At 41.7% G+C, this 13,969-nt stretch overlaps 1 protein-coding gene across 1 annotated transcript in view; it reads left to right on the forward strand.

The window, feature by feature from the left end:
* Window positions 1–12,969, forward strand: part of LOC309382708 (cyclic AMP-dependent transcription factor ATF-7) — a 139,062-nt gene extending 126,093 nt beyond the window's left edge. The window contains exon 12 of the mRNA XM_081934461.1: window positions 896–12,969. Coding sequence (XP_081790587.1) covers window positions 896–1,113 — 218 coding nt within the window. The 3' untranslated portion in view covers window positions 1,114–12,969. The remainder of the gene's footprint in view (window positions 1–895) is intronic.
* Window positions 12,970–13,969: the final 1,000 nt, after the last annotated feature.

The raw sequence follows: 13,969 nt of genomic DNA on the forward strand, positions 1-13,969 counted from the left end.
AGCTCAGAGAAGGACCCCATTTTCAACCCTGAGTTACAAATATTTTCGTTTATCGAGATCAAATACAGATTTTAGGATTTCAGCATTTTATGAAGTAGCATTTTGGAATCAGTCAAGATTTTAAAAAGTATTCTATAATTGAAGAGTGGTGAATATTACAAGGACACCAACTCTGACTTAAGCTATTCCAAAACTGCTGGGAATAGAATTCTCAGTTATTATGGCCAGTTCTTCCTTTGGATGATGGATGGTTTAGTCCATATTATCTCAAGAACATCCAGGGTAGAAAAGATTCTACACATTTGCAGCTATAGGACAAAACCTATTTTCCCCCCCAAAGGCTGATTTTTTTTCCCAGTGCTTTAAAACATTTTTTCCTTTTTCCCCTTCAATTCTGGAAGTTCACATTATAAGCCTTAGCTGTAGGGAAAGAAATGCAATTGACAGCTAAAATAATGCCAATCAAATTCTTCTCAGTTATGCACATTCAGTTTTATTATTGAGATATGTGGCTGATTTTTTTTAAAATTGAAGAAACCCTAATCGGCTGACTCCACACAACAATAAACTATGGTTTACCAAACACAGTGGCTGGATTCACATAATATGCTGTGTAAAATGAAAATTATTTGATAATGTGTTCCGTGTATCCAACACAAGATTATACAGATACTTTTGATTAGCATCAGAATGAGTTATATTTTCATGCTTGTTAAGTCTGTATTAAAGCTGAATTTTTGTACAGAGAATATTGTGGCCAAAAAGAGCAACTCATTTGAGAAAATGTAACTGGTGAGAACTGGCAGTATAATTGCTGAAGCATGTTCTATAGAAGTCTGTAAAGCCAAGCGCAATCACTAATACTCTTTTTCCCTCCCTTGTCTTGAAAAATCAGAAAGCCCCAAAGAGAGTTCTGAGCCCACCGGTTCTCCAGCTCCTGTCATCCAGCACAGTTCGGTGACTGCATCTCCCAATGGGCTGAACATCCGCTCTGCAGCTGAAGCCGTTGCCACTTCAGTCCTCACTCAGATGGCCAACCAAAGGACAGAACTGAACGTGCCCATGCAATCACATGTCATTATGGCGCCGCAGTCCCAGTCTGCCGGCAGATGATGTCGCCAGTTGCATGGCATAGAACTAACAAATGAACTGCAGCCAGAGAGACTGATCATAACTAAGCCCCTTGTTCAAAATGGGGTGGATACAGTTTTTGTTTTGTTCATTTATTTTATTCTTTTGATTTCTTAAAAATGAGTGAAGGGCAGCTATGGAGCTTCTAACAAAGTATATCTCACATAGGTCCTGGACTCCAACATCTATCATCTTTTCCAAAGGGTGGCTTTGGAATAAGTCATTTTGCCACACTTTAGAGACCATTTCTCATCCTATCTAGAGTCAACCGTTTGGATAGCCTTATACAGTGTGATCTTAAATGGTTAAAGTTCAGGTATTCATTGCGCTAACACTAAGCCTCCCGTAGTTTGGTTACTCGTGGTGCTTCCTTGTCTTGGCTACTGTAGCAAGAGAAAGCAGTTCTTGGGAGGTGCTGTGATGTTTTGCTGGTGCTGGCCATTTTTGTGGAAAACTTTAGCATCCTGACCGTTTTTGTAGCATATCCATCCACATGGTACCTGACCTTCCATTCTACACTTTCACACAGGATTCCAGCTCGCGGCTCTGAAGGTGGTAAGCTCCAATAATTTGGTTGGTTTGAACTGTTCAAATTGTTTCGTGAAGAGAGTAAGAAACCTTCATTCTTAGCTGCTGCAACTGATGGGTGTTTTTGCTGTTCTGGGAGAGAAAATGGTAGGCCTGCTGTATGCATTGTAGATCACATAATTTGTACTATGCATATTATCAGGGATACCTTTTGGGTCATGTTGTTATCTGATACAGACTTTTTTGTAGTTCAAGAAGAAGCCATCAAAACACAATGGGAATTCTTTGGTTTTTAAGTTACCAGGTGGGAAGAGCTAAGGCGTATTTCAATAACGAGAAGGAAGAACATTCACAAGGGCATCTCTTACTGTGTCTAGAAAGAAAAAAAAATTGAATGATTTATACCAGTGTTTCTCAATCTTGGCTACTTTAAAATGTATGGGCTTCTAGGCTGACCGGGGAATTCTGGGAGTTGAAGTCCAGACATCTTTAAAGTTGCCAAGGTTGAGAAATACTGATTTATACCTTTGGAATCTTGAGTAGTTGCAGAATCGTTCATAAGCATTACAGTAGCAGGTTCAAAGTGACCCTGCTAAGCTACAGGAGGTAGCTAAACAAAGTTGTTTGGGGAGAATGTAAGAGTTAAGTTCAATGGCAAGGAAACAGGAAAAAGTATCTTTTGTTTGCAAATGCTAAAGATTCAATACTCTTATAAGCCATGTTCATTTCAGAAGCTAAGCTGAGATGTTTAACCCTTTGAGTTTTTCAAGATTGTGACCTTAAATCATGGACTGTTTCAAAGACAAGAGGATGGGGGCATACATTCCAAATTGCTTCCCCTCTTACCTCTTTTTTTTTTTTTTTTTTGTCAAAGGTTTTCCATCCTATTTCTCCTTCAGATAATGTCGCCTACTGCTATTTTCCATTTGTCTCTTCCAAAATAAATTCCGAGGTTCTTGCACGTTGCTATCATAGGGTAGATTGAGAACAACAAAAAAAGAAGAATTGGAAGTAATCTCTCCCTTTTTCTTCTGCTTCTTGTCAAAGTGTGTGCCTGTGTATCTTGGGCTGACCTCGACCTCTTGCTAGTTGGCCAATTTTTAGCTTGAATCACAACGAGAGGGAAAGGTGCAGAGCGATACTTAGCGTGTAGCTATCATGAGCTTGCAACTTGCCAACTCTTCCACTATTTTGTCTTCCTAATTATGCTTTTTTTTTTATATAAAGCATTGTCCTCTAAGGGGCTGTATAACTCCGTGCTGCCAGTCTATACAAAGATTTTTATTATTCCTCAGTTTCCACCCACTAGAAAGCACACATATAACACACACATACACACAAGTGCACATGTCGATGTACATATGTGTAAATGTATACGTGACATGCTAAACCTAATGCAGGTTGTCGGTTATTGGTGTTGCTATTGTCACGATCAACCCAGCTTCTCAGGATCTTAATGCCGCTTGCTCTCCAACTGTTTCCTTGCCTGAATATGAAGCTGTGGCTTCTTGTTCTGTGTTCTTTTGTGACGCGATATTTAATTTTAATTTCTCCTGGGTTCCTTTTCCTTTCTCCTTTGTTTAAAAGAAGCAATATGTGTTTTGAATGTCTGCAGACTTCCTTTTAGCAAGCATTTCAGACATCCTGTCACTTGTCTTCCTCCCCTCCTCTCTCCCCCCCCCCTCTTGTCCTTGCTCCCTTGATATGCTAAAAATGCAAGTTGGCAAGGGCTTTGAAATATAACTTGTCCCAACAGGGTATCTGTTTCCTTAGTGACAGCTCCAATAACAGTGCACAGCAGGTGTAGTCAGGATCTTCTCGTGTTAATGGGAAAAGAAATGAGCTTGCTGGCAAGTGGGACAAATGATAAGGTATTTTAGTTTTCTTTTTTCTTTTTTTAATTTATATTACTGTTTTGTACCTTTCAAAACATAACTGCTGCATTCTCTCATTTAAAAAAAGAACACTTCAGAATTCTTCTTGCTGTTGAATGAATGCAATGCAGGGTCCAGAGAAAGGACTGTAGAGTTTTGGTTTCGCCTATTTTTCCATTGAAAAATAAGGGCTCACAATAGCATTGAGTTTGCTGTCTGAACTGGTGCCTAGATTCTCATTGACAACTAGTGTTTTGTTGTGAGAAAGAACAAATGAAGCTCTCAGTTGCCCCATTGGCCAACCTAATTCAACACCATCTTCTTGAACTAGCATTGGCGTGGTTAAATAACCTGGAAAGGAAGTATGAATGTATCAAGATTTGCAAATGAGTTGGCAGAGACTTGCCAAACAGAGGTTAAATTTTGGGTGGATTTCCTACCATAGTTCAAAATGATACCATAGGATAGGTATGGCCTAGCATTGTCCTTCCTCCAAGAGTTGTATAGTTGTCACACAGAGCGTGATTCAGTAAACCCTCATAATTCTGAGCAAACTGGGTAGAGCAGCTGTGGCTTAAGAACAATCTCCAAATATCTAACTTAAAGAAGGCCTTTCTTTATTTGGGGCCATAAGATAAAAACTCCAGATCTTTCTCTTAGATGGGAACCTTGTTTTAGGGCGATTGGAAATTGAGCCTGGAACTTTCTATATGAACATCTCTAATACACTATAATCTCTCTCCTAATTGGACAGGAGGCTGCTTCAGTTACTTTTAGGCAGGGGTGTAGAGCATTCTGCCTCAACCTGGCAGCTCTCTGGAAGGGCTGGATAGAGTTGGAGTGGCCTCCCCTCTGCATGAGTTCATAGTCTGTGCTGCTATTCATTGACTGTTTCACTCAGCCTGGTTCACTTAATTCTGTTTCAGAGTAGACATATGTTGAATCTTCAGTCAATGTGAGAGTTGTGCTCAGGCTCTGAGACTGTCAGGACAAGTGATAGTAACACTCCAGGAACAGGTAAGAGGGCTTGTGGAAAGGACCTGATTTGTTGAGTCTGATAGAATGCACAAAGCTGCTTTCTATGGGAGACATTCTCGCACAGGCCACGGCCACCCCGGCTCCGCAAAGGCAAAAAACGTTGTGATATGTCCTGATGCATCACGTGACACAATCAAGTTTGGCACCCTCTTTCAGGCCTACCCTGAAGGAGCATGACAGCAGCCTGGCTCTAGGAGTGCCCTGCCTCAGTGCTCCAGGACTTTGGGATAAGAAGGGAATGTAGCAAACAAAAGTACACATAATATCGGCCAAGGGGACATTGCTATGTACCCCTGGGAGCTCCTGCTGCAACTTTGGATAAATTCCACTATTCTGTTAGATGAAGCCGATCAGCCACCCAGAGTCTCTTGTGTGACGAGATGGGTGGCAAATAAATCTAATAAATAAAGAAATAGATTAAAGTATCGTGCTGTTAGAGATGGAGAAATATTTGAGGGGAGGGTTAAAAATTAGAAACTACATCCACCCTGTCTATTGGACTCTGCTGTATCCTCAACCCAAATAATGCCCGGCCTAGTAGAAATGGAGCCAGAATTGAAATAATCTTACCATTATTTTTTTTAAGTGTATTTGAAGGAAATAATTTCTCTTATATAGCATTTTAAAATTAAGCTCTGCTTTGCTGTTCCCTTTTCTATGTATCTGGATTTTAATGGTGCCCTTAGTACGATTCTGTGCTCCTAGCAATCATTAATAAATGAAGCAACATTTTGCAGGTTGCTTTAGTTCCTGCTATTCAGTACCTGCCTAGTTAGAAGAGTTCCAGAGCTGCAAAATTCGGGCTGTGTAGGTAACCTCTGCAGCATGGAACCACAGGTAAAAGGTGGCTCTTGTAAGGCCACAGAATTATGTGAAGAATTGGTTAGACTGTGATCACCCCTCCGCTAAACGTAGCTGACACACTGGTTAGCTCTGACAAACATATTACAATTCATAACATCAACAATTGGGTTTGTGGCAAGGATCTCTATAGTCAATTTTAGAGGATGGCCAAGATATAAGTTGTCTAAAAATAATTCCCTTCAAGTAAACAAATAATTTTTGAGATTGAGGGCAGGATAAGGGATGATCCTGTCAAGTTACTCTTTTAGCTTGGAGAAGACTATACCATTTTAGTTGTACACGGTATGCTAAGGCTGATCTACATATTATAGAGCAGTGATGGCTAACCTTTTTGTCGTCGCGTGCTGAAAGCATGCACGACAGCACACCCGCGGCTCTGCGCCCATAATGCAGTGCACACTCACATTGCATTTTGGGGGCTCGCATGGCGCCCCTGTGCCTCGTTTTGGGACTGGAAAGCCGCCTGCACCAACCTGGAAGCAAAAACAGGTGGTTGGGGCCCTGCACGAGGCCCCAAAATCCAATACGAGTGGTCCCCGCGCATGCGCCGCCCTCTTGCTCATGCACATACATGTCCCCCACATGCGCCCTGCTCCCAGGCATGTGCAGCAGAGAGGGCTCTGTGTACCACCTGTGGCACACTTGCCATAGGTTTGCCATCACAGTTCTAAAGCAATGAGTAAGTAAATGCATTCTGGTCTCACACCCATATTTATGTGTGTACCCTTCCAACCTGCCAATTGACCAGTGGCTACTTGTCTATTACTGAACCCTTTAACAAAATTCTGTGCCTTGTAGCAAAAAAAGCAATGTGCAAAACTAGATGATAGATAGATAGATAGATAGATAGATAGATAGATAGATAGATAGATAGATAGATAGATAGATAGATAGATAGATAGATAGAGTTTAGTGCTGTCTGTGCTACTGCAGTACTACTGTTTTAGGTGCAGAAAACTTCTTCTATGATAAGGAGAAGTACCATAATCTTCCATAAGTAGTACATTCCCAGTACATGTGAATCTGTCTCTTGGTAATTAAACATCAGCATTTAAATAAGCTTCATGAGGAAGTTGGCTCTATACGCTTCCTTATATAGCAGTTTTCACAAATGACAGCGCCTGGGCTGGAAAGACTCCTATCAAGGATCTATCAAATCATGAGTAGATTTCTTTTAAATACTCTGCCCCCATCTCCAGCAAATTTCAGACAGCTTTCAAAATCTTTCATTTCTCTACTTGTGGCAAAGTAGAAGTGATTTTTCATATGTTCTTCTGATTTCATAGAACTACAGTAGTTCATACCGGTAATTGTTGGATTCATTCTTGTGTATTTGGCCTTTACCTCTGAACAGTTTTGTTTATCACTCTAAAGAGATGTTGAGGTTTTGTAGAACAGAATACGGAAACACACTTTTATTGGATTAGGCTCAAATATTTATCTTACCCTTTTTTGTTTTTTCCTTTTGAATGTTACAGTAATAATAGTTTAAAAAAAACAAAAGAACTTATTCTGGTAAATGTCTCTAATAGAAATATGATAGCGCTAGTTGCTGCTTAGAGAAATATTGCAGTGTATCACAGCTCCTTGTGAAAACACAATATCCCAACCCATTCTAGTTCTATTGGTAGAGATAGCCCATCTCTATGAGAAACTATGTTTTACTCATACCATAGTAGGGGACTCTTTCACATATTATGCTAAGCAAAAAAGTTACATTTATGGTTCATATTTATCTGAGCCAGGCTTTATGTCTGTTTCGGTGTAACAGTGTGCATTTCAGCACATAAGACCTAGTCCTAGACAGTGGTGCTTCCACTAGCAACTCAAAATCCATAAGGATTTGGTGCAAAGAACATTATGGCGGCCATACTTTCCTTATAAGTATAGGGGTTGTATAGGAGCCAAAAGTAGACTTTCCGTTATTGCAGACTTCATTATGCTCTCCCTACTTCTGGAAAAACTGCCCCATGTCGTATTCTCCTGATTCTCAGCGTCTGTCTTCCCATAGAACAGGAGTCCCCCAAGCCCCGGGCCACGGACTGGTACCAGTCTGTGGCCTATTAGGAACCGGGCTACGCAAGCGGCGGGCGAGTGAGAGAAGCTTCATCTGTGCAAGTGTGGGATCTAGGTTGCACACAAAACCACCTCTGCTATCATAGAACACCTATGGACATATACAGTAATCCTTTTGTGTTCCACCAAGCAGCCTACTATTGAGTATAACCGTTGCTTGTTTGTAACTTATGGGGAAGTTGTAATACATTCGCTTATCCACGCCAACAGAAAGGGAGATTACAGTAGTTGCATATAAAAAAGAAGAGAGATTCTGGAACTCACAGTGGAAAATTATTTTGCCCCAAGTGATCTGTCTCCAGTATGCCTCTAGTACTGGCACGTCAAGGAATTTTTGAATAGAAAGCAAGGATAGGAGTTACTCACCGTATAAAGTGTTGACAGTTAATGCTTTCCGGTACTTTTTTGTTAGGATAATTATGTGTTAAATGCATTTTTTTTTAAATTACCAACAGCCGCAAACACATACTTGTGTAAGTGTGCATGTGATTCCCCTTGTGTTTTTTGTTTTGTTTTGCCTACCCTGGTCAGCTTGCTTATTGGATTCTCAACCATTTATGACACTGTTCCAAATTGCTAGGTAGGGATGGTCACCTGCTTCTGATGTACTCTTATCTTCCATTCTTTAAAAGAATGGAAGATAAGAGGAATGGAAGATATCTTCCATTATTGTGTCATCCTACTTTAGTGAAGGGTATGTTTCCTCACTCAAAGGCAGTTTTTACAAGCTTACTGAACATATTTTCTATGGGGAATTCTGGCCCTGTTGAACAATCATTCTTTCTGTCCTGCTTTCTGCTTTTCCACACCTCCACCCATCAGCTCTCTGCCAAAATCTCTTTCCTCTAGGGCAATGTCTCGCAACCTCGGCAACTTTAAGACAGGTGCATGCTGGGAGTTGAAGTCCACATATCTTAAAAGTTGCTCTAGCCGGTAATGGATTGCCATTATAACCAAGGTCTCTGGACAGGGCAAAGCCCTTCCAAGTCCTGCTTAATTGGCATATCCAGCTGATTGATTGGCACCTGTAATCTCTTTACAAAATCATTTTCTTTTCAGCACTATATGGTGTATGTGTGTGTGTGTGTGTGTGTACACTTAAGAGGATTATTTCTTTGTGACTTTGAATGCTATTCTTTTCTCACTAGATGACGTTCATGTCATATTCTAAAGAGGAAGAAAATTTCCTATCTTCCAAGACTGCATTTTTCATATTTTAAACAAGTCATTGGTTGAATTCATGCATCTGTTTAAGCCATAGTTTCATGAACAAACCACAATGTACTAATTTATGAACTACAGTGACAGTGTTCACTCAGTACTGATGCACCAAACAGAATAAATTACCTTTGGTCTAGTGGTTAAGGCATCAGGCTAGAAACTAAGAGTCTGGGACTTCTAGCCCCATTAAGGCGTGAAAGCCAGCTGGGCGACTTTGGGTCAGTCATTCTCTCGTAGCCCAAATCACCTCACATGGGATTTTTGTGGGAAAAAAGAAGTATTATGTATGTTCTCCACCTTGAATTATAAAGATGGAATATGTATTTTTTTTTCAATCTATGGCTTAAATGGATGATGAGCTCAGCCATGGAATTGTGAAAAACAGAATTCATTGAGGAGCTTTGGCCTTGGAAGGCAGCACAAAGTGAGAATGTCCACTTCTTTCTCTCTGTGTGTGTGGTGGTTCTTGACGAAGGTCCTCCAGAGTTTGGTTCTGTTACTCATTTTAGCTCTAGCGCTTCTCTCCAGGACCAGGAGAGGGCCAGCTTTGGACAATCGCCCGAAGTGGGTTCCCTGGGTGGGTGGGTCGCACTTAAGTATCCATGGAGGGACAGCCAGGGACGAACACCCACAGTAGGTAAGCTGGGTCAGGGAACCGTAGTGAAGTGGGCATGGTCATGTGTCTGTGATCGATTGTCCTAGACCTCCGTCCTTTCCACAACGTATTGCACACACTGACTTCTTCCCAGCAGCATATGAACCAGGTTTAGCAACAACAACAACAAAAAGAAGAAGCATTCAGGTTTTTTACTGGCCCTCCAGACAGAAGCTCCTTAATAGGCCTGTGAGCTGATTGATGCTTAGCCAAGACGTTGCATGTCACAGAACACTTTTTATCTTCTATATAATAATAGTCATAATAATAAAGAATTCCAGTATTGGATAAGAAGAGAGGTTTTCACCCTAAGTTCTATTTGAAGTTAGTCTGCCATTAAGTAATTGGTTGCTTGGTTTCTTTATTTATTGCCAGTTTAAAAACACTTATTGACAGAAAGCTATAAAAACGGGAGAGGAATCCTATGGCCACACAGTCATTATAATGGAAGCCCCCAATAGATGCGTTGAACTATATTCTTCAGTTCTTAGAGTGAAAATGATAAATGGTACAGAAAGGCTACTCTCAGAACGGTTTCCTTTTCTAGAACCATTTCAGTCTGGCTTCAGCTTTTGGGCAAGATAGGCTACAGCGTCTGCTTTGGAAGATTAGAAGGAATTAGATAATAGGGGCCGTATGTCTCAGCTAATTTGTCTGGATCTTATGGTGCCTTTTGGGATCATCTGCCATGATTGCTTCTAAACTAGTTGATGTAGTTGTTTCCCAGGGGATTCAGTCTTTCCTGTTGGGCAACTTACAGAAGGTGGTGCTGAAAACAACTAGCTTATCTTATGGCCATTAGCCTATATCCGTGATGGCGAACCCATGGCACGCATGCCGGAAGTGGCACACAGAGCCATCTCTCAGGGCATGCCAGCCATTGCCCATTGCTCTTCCGGATTCTGGCACGCACATGTAGGCCGGCCAGCTGGTCTTCGCACACATGGGAGCGCCAGAAACTGGAAGACATGGCCCAGGAAGCTGAGCTCCCGGGTTCCGGCACACACATGCGTGCCGGTCCTCTGGTCTTTGTGCACACATGCACTCCAGAAATCAGAAGATCAGGTGGCTGGTGCGTATGCAGGGGAGATGCTCTTCCGGTTTCTCCCCTCCCCCCGCATGTGCATGTGCTCCCATTTTGGCACCCGGTGCTGAAACGTTTCGCCAACACTGGCCTATATGGTGTCCCATAGAGTTCTGTTTTGTCCCCTATGCTCTTCAGTGTTTATCTAAAATTGCTTGGGGTGGGGGAAGTCATCCAATGATTTAGAGTAGAAGTGTTGTGTGATTCATTTGTTCCTAACTCTCCACCTTCAAAAAGAAACTAGTACCCTTGAAGGCAAGTTAAATTAGGGATTAATTGGATGAGGGAAATTACAGCTAGCTGAAATTCTATTCAGACAGTAGACAGATGCTGTTAAATCAGTAACAAAGGGAACTTTGGAATTAAAACTCAGTCTGTTTTGAGTAAGATTACATACCTTCTGAAAGAAGTCTGCAGTTTGGGACTAATCCTTAATCTTCAACTGTCACTGGATTTGTGGGTAGTAACTAAGTCAAGGAGCACATGTTAGTGGGATTGCGTGATCCTACACTAAAAGATTTGCACTGGTTTGTCAATGGGGCTTAGAGCGCACATTTTAAGGTATTGCTATTGATCTTTAATGCAGTTTAGGATTTGACTGAGGAACAGCCTGTCCATTAGAAATTGTCTCTGTGTTTACATCCGCTGGAGATATCCCACTGAAATTGCTTCTTAACTTGCTCGAGTAGAAAGATGAGATATAACAAGTAAATAATATTATGGCAGAAATATGACTAAAATCCCAGGTTCTCTACAGTACTGAGACTAGGGAAACCAAGCGGAGAAATCCAGGTACCCCATGCTAATTATTTTTATTTTATAACGATTCCCCCCCAAAGTTGTTTTTAAAGGTGTTTTTTCCCCATTTGCATTTATGTAGGAGAATTAGCACGCAAGCACTAAAGCCCTTTAAGGAGCCAGCATCGAAGCTGTAGGAAAGGTATGAATCCTATGCTCAGTATTGGAGGATGTGGAGAATCATTTGAAAGAGAAGGCCTATTTTCAACAAGTAAGCACATTTTGGGGGCTAATGCAGTGCAATAGATGGGCTCAGGATACTTTCCAATACTTGAAGCATTTCTCTCTGAATCTGTATGTTGAGTGATGTGACTGAGCTCAAATTCTTTGACGAAAGTACTTCTACTGCAGCTTTCCTTCAGTCTGGTTGAAGAGGACTGCATCATTACAATTTTGCAAAGAATAGCGACATCCTAGCAAGAGATATATATACAGGAGCGGGAGTAACAGTTACGGGGCAGTAGTATCTGAATCAGTAACAGATATTTTCCTTCTTTTCTCCTGTGCTAAACTCTGTATTCAGTGGTTTAAATCCCGGCAGCTGAATTGTCAGTTGTATCAACAATAATAAATATATTTAATGATTCTCCTACCCATTTGTAAGCCTGCCTTAAAGCAAAACCCTGATCACAAATGCATTCAGTTGTAACTTTTCATCTTTTGGAGACAGGAGTGGAGCAGTTGTGTTTACTTGCAGCTTGGCCATAAACCAGTTGTCCCAGGTCCCTAACCTTTCCTCATGCTATTGAGAGAAAAAAGGGTATATTTATCCAAGAAAGCTCTCTTCCTGTATAATAGACTTTGCTTTTGTGAATGTGAACACCCCAGAAGTCTACCGTTTGGTTTCAAATTGTCAAATCATCCAAAGTGATGTGTGTGTCATGTCTGATTAATCACCCTTGATATGCCCAGGGTGCTTCCTCTCACATCTCCACAACCTCTGGGTTTCTCTCCCATGGATCCCACCTGCCTACATATCCATAGTCTTCCCTTCTTGTAGCAAAATGGCTGTTCTGCAGGATCCCTTTGGATGCCTTCCTTCTTTCCGTAATAGCTGCCTGCCTTGTTTTTGCTATCTTTTCAAATGTAGAAATAGTATATGGAGAGCTTTTTTTTTTTACGATCAATAAATTGAGGGTGGGGGAGAGAGATCCCGGAATGCTTAACCACAAAAGAGGGTTTAGTATCTCATAAAATGAAATGCATATCTATAAATATATAATATAGAACTATATAGGTATATATCGGCTCTTTTCTCCTCCATGGCTGCCGTTCCTTCTGCAGTGGCCTTGTTGATGTGTCACTTCCTGAAACGTAGGTAGATCTGAGGTTCCAGCCCTTCTTTTGCCTGAAAGAATGAATAGGCTTGAGGGGGTGTTGTGAAATGTGGAGTGATGTATCCTCTTGACTGGCATGCCAACGAATAATTCACCGAAGTGCTCCTGTGAGCAGGTCCTCACAAGCAAGCATTTTACCTGTCCCGTGGTTCCCATGGTCCTGTGTTGGCTACCACAGGGCCTGGGTGAGTTTTGTGGCGTTTCATCTTTGTATTCTTCTATTTTTAAAACTTAAAAAAATGAATAAATACACGGAACCCTGCCACTTAGTAACTTGTTCTTTCAGCCACTGTTCTTACCAAACATATAATGTGCCTTTTTATTTATGCTGCAAATGTAACATTAAAATATTAACAAAAATAAGATTGTATTCTCTCTTTCTTTTTTTTCTGCTTGGGTGATTCATGAAATGTTATCTCCAAATGCAGTGGTGGGCTTCAAAAATTGCAGCAACAGGTTCACTGCCCTGTTGCTGGGTGGGCAGGTCCATAGTAGGCGTGGCCGTAGTAGGTGTGGCCTAACCAGCCTCCTCCATCACGGCGGGTGGAAGGGCTTTTTTACCCTCCCCAGGCTTTGGAGGCTTTCCTGAAGCCTCTGGGAGGGCGAAAACTGCTTCTCCCGGGCTCTGGAGGCCCTCAGGAGGCCGGAAACCTTCAGTAGGCTCGGTAGACTTCCAGAACCTACAGTAGGCCCATTTTTCCCCCTCCTCAAGCCTCCACGCGGGCCCTGCACTTAATCTGGCATGATGAATGGGCCGCGTGGAGACTCCTGGTAGGGGCAGGGTGGGCGTGGCCAGCCAGGAGTGGCATTTGGGGGTTTGCCGAAGTGGCCAGAATCCTAGCTAGAGAATCGCCCGAACCCGTGCAAACCCCCAGCAGCCCACCCGTCCAAATGACAGGACATATCCACTTTTTACTTTCCTTCTCTTGCTGCTCTCTGCTTGATGTTTTTTCTCAAATGCCTACTATTTCGCCTTGAATACAATTAAGTGTAAGAAGTTAAGGGTGTGATTTTTTCCCCCCTTTAAGAGTGGGTCTCCTATTGGAGAAACCATTTGCAACTAGAGTTCTATTTTGAACTGCCTCTTTTGTCGTCTTCTTCTGATTGCTGTATGAATGGAAACACATCAGGCTGCTGCCAAAAATATTTTGGAAACTGCTGGCATTAAAACGTATCTTTCTGGGAAGACTTGGCTTCCTCTAACTGTTGTCAGGAGTGGTGAACTGTGAATATATATATATATATATCTTAAGAAGCACTATCCTTTTTGCTGGCTGTTATGCAGGTGTTGCATTGTGAAGTAGGAAACTAGACAGCCTAGCCAGAATTCTGCACTAACAAGAATCTTACATTTTTGAAAGCC

This window comes from Natrix helvetica (genome assembly GCF_964273705.1).
Source record: "Natrix helvetica genome assembly, chromosome: 1".
Classification (NCBI taxonomy): domain Eukaryota; kingdom Metazoa; phylum Chordata; class Lepidosauria; order Squamata; family Natricidae; genus Natrix; species Natrix helvetica.